The sequence below is a fragment of the Convolutriloba macropyga genome, chromosome 5 (assembly GCF_964194025.1).
Source record: "Convolutriloba macropyga chromosome 5, txConMacr16.3, whole genome shotgun sequence".
NCBI lineage: Eukaryota > Metazoa > Xenacoelomorpha > Acoela > Convolutidae > Convolutriloba > Convolutriloba macropyga.
In genome coordinates, this window is record NC_134472.1 from 19,996,430 (window position 1) to 20,013,973 (window position 17,544).

Consider the following 17,544-nt stretch of genomic DNA (forward strand, 5'->3'; position numbering starts at 1 on the left):
AGTTTTCTGGACTTAACATATTAGCGGTCTTTCGCTAAGTTAAATCAATATTTAAAAAAATGCCTAATTTAGTTATTTATCAAAATTTTTGTTAGCCAAAAAAAACATAACGAAAATTTTTGGAAAAATTAATCTTTTTAACAGCCACGCACATTAGTGAACTGCACATTAGTGAACTGTAAACTTTTCCGACAGAATTTTTGTTGCTTTAGGATACTAGACTCTTCTGCATCAAAACTATTTTTTATAAGGGTTTTAAAAAATTTGGACATGCTTGAGAGCTAGTAGGCAAGAAACACATCATCAAAGAAACGTTCTTCTATTTTCGAGCAGAATGTGCATAATCTTTCTTGAATTGTTAACTTTTATGTCGCTTGGTTGCTTCGAAAAAACTTCGACATATTTGCAAACCTGGCATTGCGTTAGTTTGCACAGTTTTTTGATGTTCGTTGTGCTACTATCGGGGATGCTAGATTTTTTTTTTCGGCCGATTTTTGGTAACAAGATTTCAGAAGTACAAAGGGGGTGGCCTATATATTGAAACCTTTTGAAAAATTATGTAAACTTGGCGACAGTGCCAAAAGCATAGATAGAAATTAAAGTCCCCCAGAATTAGATAGAAATCAATGCCTAAGCGTTTTTATGAGCTTGTTGTTCCGAACCACTTTATTTGGGGGGGGGGGGCTATATGCTCAACTGTTTTTCCTCAGTCAATTTTCCCCAATCGATATATTAATGGTACAGAGTTGTGAGTGGTATCATTGAAAAGCTTGTCAAGCGTGAGGTTCAAATTAGTGAGGTTTTTGTTTAAGTTTCGGTTTTTCTGAGGAGTAACAGAGATTCAAAGTTTTTTGAAAGTCAGCCTAATTTCCGTTGTTTTGTTTACTTTTTTGTTTTGCTAAAATTTTGATCAATTTTGATCAATTTTGCCGAAAACATGATAACATTGATCACGATAATCTCATTTGTTTTAGGTTTAATGATAAGAGTTGATGGAAATGACTGAACCAACTGTTTTCGCCAAAAATTTTGGCTAATTTTTTTGAAAATTTATTTTTCTTGAAAAATGGCAACAAATATGCTTATTTGGCCCACCTTGTCCAGATTGAGCGGTAGTTGAGACATACAAACTGCTGACACAATCTGTCTGCACTCCGATGAGGTCTATGAGACTTCTTAAGTTTTCTGGACTTAACATATTAGCGGTCTTTCGCTAAGTTAAATCAATATTTAAAAAACTGCTTAATTTAGTTATTTATCAAAATTTTTGTCAGCCAATAAAACCTTACAAAAATTTTTGGAACAATTAATCTTTTTAACAGCCACGCAAAAATACCAAGCCCAATTTTAGTCTCCTTGTTAATTTTTGCAAGGATAAAGCATTCGTATTTTATTTCTCGTTTTTCCTTTTTAATATATTTTTCGCATTTCATCTCAATTACAGGCAAAACTGTACTGTTTTCTTCACGTTTCTGAAATAAAAACACGAGGATCGATTTTAGTTTAAATGAGGTGCAACGAAAAATTTTGTGCTTGCTTAGTATATCTCATAGTTTCTGTGGCTCCGACTAATTATGTTTGTAAACTTTATAATGAATTTTTTGATTTTTGCCAGCGTTTGATGTTCTTTTTGCAGTCTTATGACTCAGTCTAATTTAGCGAAGGTCTATTTTGGTATCTAAAGAGCTAGGAAAAAAATTATCTCATGCTTTTGTTTAATATATAACGGTTTTTTCGATATTATATCTTCATATGTATCCAAAATGCATCTTTTTTAGATGTATTGAATTTTTTGTAAAATTAGCTATTTCGGGGACGATTGGAAAATATTTTTGATATAATGTAGAGGCAGCAATTTTACCACTAGTTTTGATCTAGTTGTGAATGTTTTTATATTTTTTAATTTAACGTTGGTTATAGATGTGAATAATTTCAAATAAAAACTCAACTATTGACAGGTCAAATTGTCGTGCATACGATGGTCAATGATCATACATGGTAATTCAATGAAAAGCTTATGTTTTCGGCTTCAAAACCGTTTGCGTAAAATTGTTTGAAATTTTTAATTCTGTCTATATTTTTTGTTGTTTTTTAGTCTTCACTTTTTCTGGCCAATGACATGTCAAATTAGCCTCCTAATCAGCAACATATTGATCTTAATACTGATTTTTAATGATAGCTTATAGTAAATATGACTTATTGTGTTTAAAAAATTGTTTTAAAAAAAATTGATGTTTTTTGAGATTTGGCACTTTTAATCTTGTTTTCTGCCTCTTTGAGCGTTGTGTGATCAAGGAGAGAGGCTGAATTCTGTTTCAGGTGAATTATGGGGCAGTAGTCTTGATTGCTGTTTTAACATTTGACTAATGGTTTTGTGGCGTTGATATGAGTTTTCATAACTTTTTTTTTCATTTTTGGCCATTTTCCAATCTTTTAGGTTCTCTTTCTGTCTTGTCCGATTTCCACCCTAATGAAAAGGTTATATATCGTATCAGTGTATTTAAAAAAGGCGCAAATGATTATCTTAAACTATTTTAGTAATAATTTTCTAGTTTATCGGGTATCGATGCCGGTTCCTCGCAAAATTGAACTGACTTTTTGATTTTGACTGTATTTGTTCTTTTTGTAGTTGTATTTTATTCTGTATAACGTCGGGTAGCAATTGCTTTGTATGAAGGTATAAAAAAGCCCTTGAAGCCTGATAGTTAATGGTTTTCATGAACTTAATTGTTTTCAAAAATTATAAACCTGTTTTTCAATTTGCTATCTTTGTTTTTTGTCTATTTGAAAATTAATCTCACTAATGACAGGTCTCTTATCTTTTCTGGTGAAATGCAAGTCAATTGGTTTACTTTAATGTTTCATTATTTTTAAAAAAAATAGATAGACATTGAGTTTTGGTCTTAAGTAATGCTTGTTGTTTTTCGTTTGATTATATTGTTTGTCTTGCCTCTACTCTCCTCAATGGGAGGTATCCTCAGCCCTCTAATGAGTTAGTAATTAATCTGTTTAGTGCTTTGAACTGAAAGGGTTTTTATAAATGGATACACCAATTTTTTCGTACAATATATGAATTTTTTTTAAAGTTTTCTATCTCCTCATTTGTTAGATAATTAATTCAAAAACGTGATTTAGCGGGGTCGGAAGAATATGGGCAAACGTACATTACCGAGGATCCTTGTTGAGTCCAATATTAGATTAATTTGGCCACGGATATGGATGAAAGGAATCTGACCATATTTTACAAATGCAAATTACCGATACTCATTGCTTGTATCAATGGTCAAGATTTTTGGGCATTGGGCTCAGCAGTTTTCATACATTTTAAAAATTGTGAACAACGGTAAAGTTTTTGAAACTTTTTTGAATTTTATAAACTGCTCTATAAATTCTGATGTTCTTTTCTCAGGAAAATTTCTGCCCTGAGGTATGTAAAAGACGAAACGGAACGTATTCGTTACTCTATTCTTATCATCAGTCTCTGTCTACTTAATTGTGAATTCTGAGTGATATTTTTCAGCTATTCTGAGAGTCTGCTGTTCTTTCAGCTTTTATTCTCTTTTACGCGATGACCTCAAAAACAAGATAATAATAGCTGTTCTGAATGACATCAGAAGCTCAGATAAAAGAAACTTTAATCAGCCAATGTTAAGAGCAGTATCCTCCCCCTTGAACTGAATTATTGCTTAATCAGCATGCGTGAACAAACGAAAGACGCCTTTTGCTTAATAATGGTGGGGCTGCGTAGTCTGATCAGAAGTGGAACTTGCAATTACCGCTAACACATATCATTATGAAAGTGTAAACATGGGTAGTTGCATTGCGGGTGGGGGTTGGGGGGGTGATGGGTCCATAATTGAAAGCGACTGTCAAAAAGTCGCATCCACGACAGCCAAAAAGGCAACTAAAATAACTAAAGCTCGCTAAAAAGAATGGGATGCGTAAAAGGATTCGTATATGCTACATAGAAATGGTTGGCAAGATAGGTCATCGCGAGTTGTGTTGTTTCTCAGATTTTTTCTGACCTAATTATTTTTTTCAGATTAACGTGTTTTTTTTTGCAATAATTAATTCGTAGTTGAGGGTCGTAACTAGCACTTGATGGGGGGGATTAGATCCTTGCTGTTGTTGTTATTTCATTTTACCGCTACTGAATTCATCATATTGCTGAGAAAATAACTAATCATGTTTAAACGTACTTCTGATTGCTTGAACTAACCATGAAATGCTTTAGCTTCTTCCAATCATCTTAACAGCTCCTGGTATCAGACAAAGTGAACTCATTTCTTCAATATGCCGAAAAAAAGCTGGATAAAACTAATGAACTCTATAAACGGTTCAAAACTCGTGGAGAAACAAGATGAACAGATTTTGTTTCTGACCCACCCCGAATCTACCTCTCAAGTCATTTCAGTAGCCCGTATGACTAGGCTAAAACACAGCAATACTGCTCAAGTAGTTGATGACAATGATTGCGAAGAGAATTTTGAAACAGGGTTGCCCCAAGTATCAAACGTTCTTTCAATAGATCGCAGACAAATGGAGCTGAAAGATTGCAATAGCAAAATTCGCTCTACAGTTCATCTGCTGAAGCAAACAGCCAGAGTTGACCTGTACCGGGAACGAATTCAGGAGCGGGCAAAACAAGAAGATGCACTGCGGAAACATCACGAATACTATACGGAGACCTATTCGAGAGTCAAAGGTCGTTTTTCTCGTGAAGATGCGAAAGAGTTCGACTTGTATCACTCTAGAATAGACTCCAAATCTTTTAACTTCATGCCACTTAACGTCGGCAGACCCCCTAACATTAACACATCTTCAAAAGCGCCGATGGGTGTTCAAGAACTACGACCTCTTGAAGTACCTAAGCAAATTAAGCCAAAGTTAAATTCTCCCAAGAAAAGATTCGGAAAAGTTGAGGAATCGGGGCAGGAAATGAATGACGCATCGCCGATTTTAATCAGTCGTGATGTTAATGGCCAGATAAGAGTTCACCTCGATTGCGTAAGACTTGATCACGCTAAAGCAGAAGACTTAGACGAACTAAATGGGCAATATCAAGAGAGGTTGAGCAGTACGAAGACAAGTTCATCGGCTAAGAAGCAAAATTTTTCTCTCGAAAGAAAATTAAAAGTTGACAACGAAGGCGGGTTCAGTGATCAAATCGAGGCCAAAAAGGTTACTTTTTCACATCAAATTGAACAACCAAAAACTCGCCATCGAAGTCCCGAAAAGGTTCAGATTTTAAAAATCTTTCCTATTGAAGATGAAAAACAGATAGACGACTTCAAACCTTATAAATATTTACCTGCAAAAGGTCAAACAAAAAGGGACCAGATCGCCCCTAATGTCCCTAAATTTCCCTCTCCGTCTGTGAAAAAGGCTGTGCCTGTTGAGAGGTCCGTTAAATCGCCCACCAAAAAAGTGGAACCACCAAAACCGAGCCGTGAAGAGTTGCCAAAAACAGAAAATGACGGGAGTTCCCATGCACTAAAGTCTAATCTAGATACTTACGAAAGCACAGATAAAATTGTAGAACGTTCAAAAGAAAAAGTTTTGGACTATATAGATACAACATTGAATGAAGTGTCAAAAAGCAATGCTTCAAATTTAACTGAGGTGGTTGGTCGCGAAGAAAGTTTCACGCATAGTGACCTTGAGGACAACACGGCTGTCAATTTTTCGACGTCTGATCAAACGAACTTCTTTTCAAACGTAAAAAATGATCACAACGGCGAAACGAAGACCACACCGCCGTGTGTTACAACAATTGAGATTAATAACGAATTGATTGCTACTAATACTGATGTTTTTGTAGCTTTTAGTAGCAAAGACAAAATTAGCGAGAAAGAAAAGAGTAATATCAAAGTAGATGAAAGTAACGTTGAATCAAATTCGAGTAATTGTGAAGCAAATCAAATTTCTGAAGGTAGACTAATTCGTTCTAACTCAGAACCAAACGACGAAATTCTTACAAGCAATGACGTTAAAATTGAAAGCGAGACTCCGAAACAACCAGCAGAAAGTTATGACAACAGAGTACTTGAAAGTGAAACGAGAAATGAAGATGATGAAAAAGTTGATGACCAAAATACCGCCGAACAATCTGTTAAGAAGGCGAACGTAGCCAATGATCACAAAATGACATCCAGGCGGAAATCCAGACATCTTTCTCCGGTTAAAATTTTGGGTCCCAAAGGTGATCGGAAACAAATGGTTGTTGACATTACAGGAACTTATGTTGCCTCCAATTTGCCGACTTCGAAAACCAATACTCCCTCTCACAAAGAAACACTGCCAAGTATTATTGCCAGACCGAAACCAAAATTCAACCTCCCAGAGCCAAAAATGTCGGTTGATAATTTGAGGAAAAGTATTCTGAGTTCTGGAGAGGGAAGAAAGGAGAATATAAATGGTCAGTTTGAAAAGGAGGAGCTGTTATCAGAGCTGTCATCGAAGACAAACTCTGCTATTAGCCCAGAAAAGTATCGCGGTCCGAGATCAAAGGGTTCAGGAAAAGAGAAGTCTGTCGTTTTTGAGGATCAACTGCCTCTCCGCAAATCATCGAATAAAGTTGGGAATCTCAATGCTGTAACTCACGTTAAAGAAAACTCTGCGGGAAATACAAAGCTGTCGAATGGAAAGTTGTCCAACGCTAGTAGTGGGATCTTGACTCGGCGATCAATACATTTTGACAAGACTGTGCGTCCTTCTAGCCTCTCACCTTCGAAGCAGCCCAAAACTGAAGTCCACAAAGAAAAGGTGGAAATGGGCCCGAAAATATCAAATGATAAGAGAACTACAAGTATTGGTCAAGCTAATGACAAGAAATCTTCGGAGAACCTCGATTATGGTGCTAAATTGGTGGAGAAACCACAGCACGTTCGAAATGAGTTTGAAAAGTCAACATCGCAACAGTCAGTTGCTAATACTGGACCAAAAATTACTGGCCATGTCAGTGTCAAGTCTGACAGTTGTAATGAAATTATCGGCTCGGATCAAAATAATGTTCCCAATTCATCATTTTTTAAATGTTTGGTAGAAGCGATTGATAGTAATGCAGAAAATGATCAGAATTTAAATTCAAACAATCATAGATTACCTCGGTTGTCATCCGCCATCAGTTCAATTTCAAACATATCTTGTGATACGGTAGTCGATGCAAACGAAGCAGAACCGCAGTTTGATTTAAAAGAAACTAGAACCCGTGATGACAAAATGTTGTCCCACCGCGGAGAGATCATTCAGGCTAAAACTCCGATTGCGACTCCCGTGAGTGACAAAAATCAAAAAGTAGCCGTAGTAAAAGTTTCTTCCACTTTCAGTCAACAGAAGCCTACAAATGAGAATTCCCACATTAAACGACATACAAGACAAGCTTCGGTTCAGAGTGTTGTTCGGCCTGTGAAAGAGCCGATTCCTCATAAGAAACCTGATTATTCTAGAGTTCCCCTCAACTTGAGCAAAACACAACAACCTGTTCTGGAAACAAGAAATGACAAGTCGGTGGTACAACCTGTTAAATATCCGAAGAACGGGGTTAATGGGGTAACCAATGTTAGTGCCTCTATCAACGGCAAGCACGTCAAAAACGACATCGAACTTAAAGATACAAGTGTGATCGGAACATTAAAAACTGCATCAGGAAGTGCGAACTTGCCGAAGCAGAAAATATTTTCCGACCAACATTCATTGACAGATGTTAGCAATAATGAGGGGAGTAATGACGTCAGAGAGGGCGTGAAGGAAAAAGTGGAACTGTCACAAATTGATGTCAATTGTGAAAAAGACACAAGTGCGCATCATACTCCTCGTAATAATGTGAGCAATGTTGACTTCGAAATTAGTGGTTTATCTTCTGACGTGCCTTTATTCAATATCACCCCAAACGGTCAGGTTTCAGGCCAGATATTCGAAAAGACTGTCAGCGACAATTCTCCAGTTCCACATAAATTGCAAGTGTCTCGGAAATACGAAGCACCCAAACCAGTTACAAGGTCGAAGTCAGATCAGACTCTTAGCAACATCGATTCAAAATCAAAATCAAACTCATCCAAAACTTCCACCGTTAACTACCCACCAACTTTGAAAGTAAACAAAAATAGAACCAAGAACATCGAACCACTGGCTACTAGCGAACAAGATTCAAGTAGCAATGCCAAAGCGAAAGTTTCAACAATTTCTAGACCTATATCTGGCCAGAAACGCAAGAAAATATCTATTGTAGAACCCCAGAAAGAAGACCCTCCTAAAAAAGTGCGCTCCTTAGTTCACGATCAGTCACAAAAACCATGGCGTAATGCTATGGCGAAACCCTCTGTGACGTCAGCAAATGAAACCGAACCGGCATCGAGCAAAGAGTCGAGTCAACTATCTCTAAAGAGGAGCAAGTCACAATTTAGTCTTGATTCCTCTACAAAAAATGAAGATACCAAAGATAACACTGATCCTAAAGACGGAATTATAGCGGACACTGGAAGCTCTAAGACTGAAGAAGTTGATTCTACAACTATAAGTGAAGAAACTCGAAAAAGTTATTGGTCAACGATATACAACTTTTTATTTCAAAGGAAATCGAACAATTTTAAGTCTTCAAATCAAAACAATGTTGCAGTAAATCGGGAGATGACAAAAATTGAAGAAGAACATGACGAGACAAAAGAAAATGAAAAGGTTTCGAATCAGAAGCAACAGGTACCGTCTCTTCGCAGGGCGCAGATTACTGAAAAATCTTTAACAGAACAATCTCAAAGGTCAGTTTTCTTTCCAACTTAAAAATTAAAATTGAGTTAGCATTCATGAGTACTTCAGATTCAACTACTATTTAAAAAATTGTTGTGAACTCAGCTGCTGTTTGTGTTAATTTTTTTGGGCGAACCAATTAATATTTTTTAGTGAAACCTGCCTTCTTTGTTGACGACTTTTTGGTTCAAAATAAACGAATGAAAAGCTGCCTTAAATGTTACTTGAAGACACTCTGAAAGTTTTCAAAGATATTTTGACCAGCGTCTTTTTTTGAAACTGACAGTAGATTTTTTTGTTAAGCGAAATTTGGCTCGCCTATATGTTTATGTCGATATCTCTGAAAAGATCTTAAACAACAAATCGATCGTTAAAATTTTAATTGGCTCGAAAAATCATGAGACTAAGTCTTCAAAATCTATCTTTTTTCTTACACTGAATACTGAAAGATAGATAAAAATAAAATTCGATAATACGCAGGTGCACGCAATGTTCCGAATTCCCAGTCTTCGCTCAATTTTCTGTCAACTAGATGACAGGCGAAACGTTCAAAAAGTGGGGAAACCTCGAGAAAAAGTTAAGTTCAATTCATTGTGCAGTGCTCGCTCCAATAGAAGAAATATATACATATGTACATGCCGAGACTTTCCGACTTTTTTTGGACCTTTTTTATCGCAAACTACATCAACCCAAAACCTTCCTAAGCTCTGGAAATAAAAGATGGCATGTCATTCTAGCATACGACTGAAATAAATAAGCCATTAAAAATCTTCTGTTTTGTTATCCCATGCCAAATTTGTTCAAATTTGTAAAGATATAACTCAGCATCAAAATAATGTGAAGGATGAGAAGAAAAGGACATGTCAGTGAAATATTTCAAAACTGCTTTTATCCTACGGATTCCTCACTTTTGTTAGTACTTGAAGCCACTCAACTCAAAAAAATGTACGAATAATAAGAATACGAATCAAATAATAGCAGCAGAAAAATGAAAAAGCGTAACATCACAAATCCTGCAAATCTGTTATTTTAATCTAGAAATTCGATTAGACTTTAAATACGATATGAAACGATTGACATACCTCAATTCCTTTTATATTCTGTTTCGAATTAAACAATATTGCAGAGGACGAACAGGTATTTGTTTGTCTTCAGTCCTTCCATATTCATGATAAAAGAATCAATGGGAGTGATAGATTCTGGATAACCTAGGGATTACTAAAAATATGAGGTGAAACCTGAAAATTATGTAACTGGAAAAAATAATAAAAAAAAATCACAATTTAACATCTTGGACAACTGGAGATTTTGAATAATCTAGGGGTTACTAAATAATATAAAGATGGGAATGCTGGTATTTTTTCTTCTGATAAAAGTATAATGTAAAGAAAACCAAAAATGTTTGTTTTTCGGGATTTCTTGGAATCTTTAATGTGGATCGTACAAAAATAATAATTTGGTCAGTTTTATGACAGTTCTTTGACAGTATGGACTTTAGATAACGCTAACAGACGCAATAAGAGAAATATAATCTCATCCCTTGCTCAAAAATTGTTTCACATTCTTAAATGCAGCACTTTGAAACCGAATTAAAAACTATGGCGTACTTTGTAGCAGTTTAAGTGGAAAAATACGCAAAATATGCGTGGAAACCAATAAACGCAGTGTGTAAGTTTATTTTCAATTCATGGCCAACCAAAAATGACTACTACTTCGGAAAGTGTTTGAGTTTCATTGGTTTGGGTTGCTGACTCAAGCAGAACGAAGGACGCTGAGACACTAAATTTTAAAACAGTAACAACGCCTTGTAAAAATATTATGTAGTTTATTGAAGATCATTTTTATTAGCTGCGATAGCAAGAGTTGAGTGGACTTTTTCCTTTTATCTGCCTTTTTTTGCTAATGTTTCGTGGGTCTTGATTTTTGTTACAATTTGTGAGGTGTTGCTCACAGCAAATCTTGAGTTTTGTTCAAATATGCAATTTTGTTTATGTAATGTCATTTTTTCTCTTATTATAGCGAGTAGTTTTGTTCATTGGTGTTGGTTTATTACTTTCCTCACTCTCAAATCGACTTTTGCTTCTTTTCGAAAGGAAGGTGTAAGTGTCAGCTATTTTTAATTGCACTCTAATTGGAAGTTAACTGGGGCAGAAGTTTTACGGATTATTGTAAATCGAATTGATCTCTCAACAATTAGTATAAAACAAATCTTTTCCTCCACCTTGTTTTTCGTTTGGGTATTGCGACTACAGGTTGTTAATAGTTTGATGTTCTTTCACTGTTAAGTGGTCTGATTAAAAGATTTTTATAAGTCTCTCTTTTACAGATTTTCTAATTTTTTTTGGCGTATGAGATTTGTTTGCCACTTTGATAATCAGAGGCAGTTGTTCATAGATAATTGATGATGACCCCGTTCCTTAGTTGGTATTGTTGGAATTGAAATTCTGTACCTGCCATGATATTATTTTAAAATTAGTTTTAGGTTTTTTGTCCGTTTTATCTAAGGCACATTTGTTTTCTGACTTACCTCTATTTTATTCCACAAAATTACATAATACGTTCAAAGGCAAACTTAAAAGAAACCGTATAAACCAATTAAGCCCTGTCACCAAGACTTAATGTTTTTTGTCTTAGTGCATTAGGTTCCTCAGAGTATGCTGCTGACTGATTATAGAATTGAGCGCTAATTGTGTTCCTATTTGGAGGTTCAATTCACCATATTTATCGAAGCGTTGGTTAATGGGTTAAATCTGGCGGCTATCTTTTTCATTTGAATAGCATGATAGTTCATGTTTTGCTTAAAAAATTCGTAGCAGCGTTTTTAATCGTTATACTATTTTTTACACGGATTCTGAAACTAGGGTTGTTTTAGACATTGAATGACTCAAAGGATTGATGTTTGATAATTCTTTTTGAGACCTAAGCAACCTGTCTCCGAACACATAAGTCTTTAGCTGTCTCTCTACCGGATCGATATATTGTCTGCAGTAATTTTTGCTGCCCGACATTTGTTTCAATGAGCACTATAAAATCTCTTTTGGAAGTGTTTAGGACCCAATTCCTGCAATTAGAGAGAAACTGGAAAAGTGTTATGTATGCGGAAAAAAATATGAAAATACTGTTCGGGGCAATTCAACATCTTGCACAAAAAGCCAGAAATTTTTTTTTGGAATTTAATGGAATTTTTTATTCCAGGAGTTTGTTTCACAGGAATTTGTTTCATCAATTCATAGCATAATATTTTGGCGACAGTATAGACTCTTAGATGTTGCTAATGGACGCAATAGTAGGATTGAACGCAATCAGAGAGAGAGAGAGAGAGAGAGAATGTCATGATAGAAGCGTTTCTCAAAATTACTGCGAATTTTTCGCTATTATTGTACAAAAACTATTCTCTCTGAAATAAACAACTTTCAAAACTGCGATAATAACTGTTAGTCACGACATAAATTGTAGTATATAGTGCAAAAATATACGCAAAATTTTTATTTTCATTTTCATGTCGTGGGAAACTAAAAGTTACTACTACTTCGTAAATTATGTGAATTTGCTTGGATCTGGTTTGCTGACTCAAGCATGGCGGAGGAACCCAGGTAACTCTGCTTTAAATATGCAAAACAAATTTTCAAAATTTCAGTAGATAACTTTCTGTTACAGTTTTATGCCGTAAACCTTGTATTTAAGACGATTTTTAATAGCTGCTTTAGCGATAGTGCAGTGGACCTTTTTTGTCTTTTCGTGGTTAATTTTATCTCGGTTGAGATTTTTTGTTAAGAACTGTGAGCTTTCGCTGACATTAAATCTGTTTTTTGTTCAAGTAAACAATTTCGACAATAATCTGTGCATAATATCATTGTGTCTTTTCGAAGAGAGTAATTTTATTCATCGCGTGAATATTATTTTGGTCTCGCGTCATTTACCTCACCCTCAAACAACACTTCCTTGCTCTAAAATCAACTATTGCAATTGGGTGTCGCTTTAATTGAATGTTATTTGAGGGTAGAAGTTTTGCCAATTCTTCTCAATCTCATTTAAATCTTTCCATTTTTAAAAGATTTTATATGTTTTTATTAACAGATTCTATTTTTTGTTTGAGTATAAAGTTAGTATGCCAAATTGATAAGCAAAGGCTGTTTTAGTAGCAAAATGTTGATAGCCCAGGTTGTTAGTTGTTTTAAATTTTTGAATTGAAACTCTGGACTTGTCATGAACGAAGTAAGAAACAATTAATAAAAACGTGTTTGTCTGTGTTACCGCAAAATTTTTACTTCGCCGTTTTTCTCGAGAACATTATTTCGATTTGAGTTCTTACGTGATTTTTTCACGCTTGACGTTTCAATGTTTTGCTATACCTTAGTTGCGCATTTTGAGAAATTAAGTATGCGTTGCTAAAATAAAAGTGATCGTAAATTAGCAGATTTTAACGGCCCGATAGTATTAAGTGCTTCAGTCTTTGGCACAGAAGGTCGCGGGATCGAATTCCTCTCTTTTTAATTAATAAAAGCGTGTTTGTCTGTGTTACTGCAAAATTTTTACTTTACCGTTTTCCTCGAGAACAATATTTCGATTTGATTTCTTCGTGATTTTTTTCACGTTTGACGTTTCAATGGTTGCTATACCTTGGTTGCGCATATTGAGAACGCAGATTTTAACGGCCCGATAGTTTGGCACAGAAGGTCGCGGGATCGAATTCCTCTCTAGTCGAGTCTTTTGCAACTTGCTACAGCGCCCTCTGAATTAAATTGCCCCGACTATCGTTCGAGTGCAATTTGTCGGACGTTAGTTGGTTTTTATTATTCGTTTAATCGAAGTCAGCACTTTCACGTTTGATATCTGACTTACCTCAAACATTGTTTCAAATTAATGGACTTTAGAATATATTCATCATTTGTTTGCGCGAATGCGTACAAGGGCAAAGTTAAAAGATACGGTATAAATCAATGAAGCCGGAGCACTAGGACGTATTTTTTATAGAATTTTCGCATTGAAATATCGCAGTTCCTTAGAGTATACTGCTAATTTGTGCTAGTATTAATCTTATAGTCCTCCAAGTTAGAGGCTCATTTCTGCGATTTCACCGAATCTAATAATACTGTAATGTAACTACGATAATCTAAAATAAAAATTATTTGAGCAACTGTTTCTCTTAATTAGCACATTAACAGCTAATAAGAAATAAATTTTCATGAAATGTTTGCATTTGGGCACTTCAAGTTTTGAAGATTAGCGATCTTGCTCCTTGTTTCAAAAGCTGGTCTCAGTTGTCCGATTTGGGTTTAAAAGTTTAACGTAGTTTGTTTGATTTGCAGAAAAAGTAAAAAAAGTTTTTTTGGCAACTTAATTTTAAACCATTCTGCATTTTTCCTGTCAGAACTGATTTATGGTCTCAAAATTTTTAATATTTGTTTACAGTACTGGAGGACCATCTGGAGTAAGGAAGAGTACGAGATTGAAGGATACAGCTGACAAGAGAGAAGCGGCGCATGATAAAACAGGTACTTTGAGAGTAACCAAAGTAGACAAATTTCCTCCTCATCCCATTGCTCTTTATTGCCTCCCATAGCAATTTGTGTCGTTAGAAAGCACGGCACTGGGTGACCGTAGCACTTGCCCGTCGGAGGTGTGTGTTTTTTTGTGTTTGTTTGTGCGTGCGTGTTGGTTGGGACAAAGCAAAAGTTGGGACTGTTATTTGCCTTCTCTTGTTTTTTACGACTCCAAGAGGAGTATTTTTATTTTGACGTTTTATTTAACGGAAGTACTGTGTTTAGGCAGCATTTTGACTTAAAACTGTTTTTTGCTAACTTAAAACTGTGTGAACTAATTTTTGCTGAGATGTCTGTTGTTCATGTGCTGCGTTAAATGATTGACTTTTCGACTTCGAAATTTTTTTGACAGAATGGTGCATATACATATCCTTTTTGGTCGTTTTTCGTAGATTTAGCTTTTTTTGCTTGTCGTTGGGTTTTTATCGATATATTTTTCGATCGAAGCTGCAAAAACGGGTCATACTTCTCAATTTTTAAAATGCGTTTTTTTTGGCTTTTTTTCATTAACTTCTGCCTTATTTAAGTTTTTAAACAAACTTTAGCGTTAGGTTATTAACGTAAGGCATTTTTTTATCACAAAATTTGTACTGATAAATCTGATTGCGGCTGTCTTGTGTAATTTTTCTGGATTTTTTCTGTTGATTGTGGTGGAATTCTTAGCTTAAGCCTGTCGGTGATCGTAGAGGATTTAAGTTTCGTTAAATATATATAATTAAGTTTTGTTGGCATTAATTGTTTGAAGTTTAATAGAAATTTGACTCTTAATGGTAGTTTTAGCTTTTTTTGGTATTTTCGGCAAAATTTAGCTTTTTTTGGTATTTTCGGCAAAATATTTCAATGTTTCGAATCTCTGATTTTATTTTCTTTTTTAAAAATTTTTATTTGATCTGGGTGTTTGAGTTCTTGAAAAATTTCGAGGTTTTAGACTGTTTTACTATTTTTGTTTTTTTTATTTGCAGTTTTTAGAGTTCGGGTGAAATATATTTTTTGCCGAGTAAATAATTAAAAGATATTTTTGTGAAGGATTTCTTGGGGCCAGGCTATGGCAAGAGAGTTTTTTGCTTTTTGGTTCCAATCTTCTCGTTTTGTTTGCTGTGACGCCAAAACTAACAATCTGCAGCTTTGAATCTAAAATTGAGTTACCTCATTTTTGAAATTTAGTTCAGTCTGTATCTGCATTACGCTTTTCCGATACAACGAGTTCATTACGTCGCCAATCCTAAAAAATCCGTGAAGTCCGTATTTGCGGAACACGAGTGACAATCTTTTGTCACTGCATTTCTCGTGGGATAAAATTGGTTAAATTGTGGACAACAGTGATAAGAAAAGCTGTGGACAGTCGATACAAAATTCCGTCACTTATCTCGACAAGTCCTGTTTTTGTGTCTCAAATGTCCGCAATTTGTGAGCGGGGAATTCGTCATCAATGTCCTCAATTTTAGCATGGTTATTCATTCCATTTCAATTTTATGCTGCGCGCTTAATCTGCTTTGCGGCCATTGAATAACTTAAAAATTACAAAATCAATGACAGAAATTTATCAGCTGTGTCCACAGTTTAGATCAAAGCTTACAAAGAATAAGCTGCAATTAACACACCACAGTGAATTGGACTCAGTGGCAATGATTTTAATGTCGTCCAACGCTATTTGAAGCATCCAAATCTGGACTTTGTTAAAATTAGCGTCGGATGATTTCAATATGAATCACTGAGTGCTGTTTTTCTTTATAGAGAAAACTAGCTTTTTTTTCAGTTTTATAAAAATCCCCAGATCTGTTTCTCTTATTTTATAGATAAAATTAGCCTTTTGAGTATGTTAACAAGACCCCGGAATGCTATTTTTCTTTGTTGAAAAAATTGGTCTTATGGTTATTTTGATAAGTCTCTCAGTGCTTTATAGATAAAATACTTTATAGGTAAAATAAGTACTTTGATTAATTAAATAAAAATCCCTCAATGCTATTTTCTTTTCACCAGCTGATATTTGGGTCAGACATCAGATTTTGACCAGCTTTTGAACAGAAGTGATAAAAATTCGATGAAAACTTAAACGTAACTGAAAGCATTTATTTCTTTATTCATACTTCTTTTCATACGTTATTGATTCTGTTCTTTTCTTGATTAAGTTCCTTGTTTAACTCGTTGTTTTTTGTTAATTCTCATTCATTAAACTTCAATTGTAATTCCATCGTTGGTTAATTTGATAAAAATTTCGCACCTATAATTAAATCCCGCACCCGTGAACATCATGACTTACATGCTTTTTATTTAGTCTGATTTTTCAGTTGGTTTTTCTCAGATCCAGCTAACAGAAACTAAAACGTGTGGGTATTTTTATTTACAGTTGATATTGATTCGAAGGAAAATGCTTACTGAGTGTTTTTTGTACCAAAAATCCGTTTTATAGTCCTTCAGTCATTGTTCATCACTCCTTGTTCACCAGTTATTTATTTGTATTGGTTATTTCTCTTTTAGTGTTCTTTTATCTATCATTTTTTGCAGAAAAAATCTATCCCGACTCTTCAGGGCAATAGTTTTCCTTCTTTTTGAATTAAAATTCATGTAGTTTCGGATAATAAAGACACGGATAATAGTTAACATTAATTGAAGATAATAGTGACATTAAAGTTGCGGACAATAGCAAACCGGACAACCTTTACAAAGACTTCAAAAACTGCGGAAGTTAGTGAAGTTTAAACCGCGGCAAGTAGTTACTTTAGCGTGGATGTTAGGGACGTAATTTTGTGGACAATAGTGACAAAAATCTGTCCGCTTTTTCCGTGCGTCTTCACATTCTGTATTCGCGGACATCTGTGACGAATTCTTCAGTTTTGAGCAAATTTGAACTCGTTTCCTTTGCTGTTACGGTTGTCCGCGAAAGCCTATGAAGCCCCAGCTTAAAACATGTGAGAGCGGGCAATGCTGACTACAGCAAGCAAATTTGCTTGCTCAAAATGTAGGGTTGACGACGTAATGTTAATTTTCTAACCAAATTGTCAAACTTTTGTGAAGCAGAGATGGACTGTTTCCTGGACAAAGAAGATTGATGTTGAATGCATGATGTTTTGGTTGTTCGGGGTGGCCCGTTGATTCTAATTGCTTCCTTGATGTAATATTTGTCATAAAAGTGTCATTTGGGGTATTCTAACCCCAAGTGTCATTTTGGGGTATGTGTCACCTTAGAATAAATTTTATGCTATTTGGATATAATTTTATACAAAAATTGATGCGCAAGCTATAAATTTCATAAGTA

At 35.1% G+C, this 17,544-nt stretch overlaps 1 protein-coding gene across 3 annotated transcripts in view; it reads left to right on the plus strand.

Moving 5' to 3' along the window:
• LOC142339208 (uncharacterized) overlaps positions 1-17,544 on the plus strand; it is a 53,610-nt gene that overhangs the window by 8,832 nt on the left and 27,234 nt on the right. The window contains exons 2-4 of one of the 3 annotated variants that reach the window (XM_075389052.1): positions 3,410-3,427; positions 4,529-8,756; positions 14,158-14,240. In XM_075389052.1, the coding sequence (XP_075245167.1) occupies positions 4,540-8,756; positions 14,158-14,240 (4,300 nt within the window). In that variant the 5' untranslated portion in view covers positions 3,410-3,427; positions 4,529-4,539. Of the gene's footprint in view, positions 1-3,409; positions 3,428-4,115; positions 8,757-14,157; positions 14,241-17,544 lie in introns of those variants that run through there. The other 2 variants (XM_075389051.1, XM_075389050.1) reach the window with 2 other exon arrangements.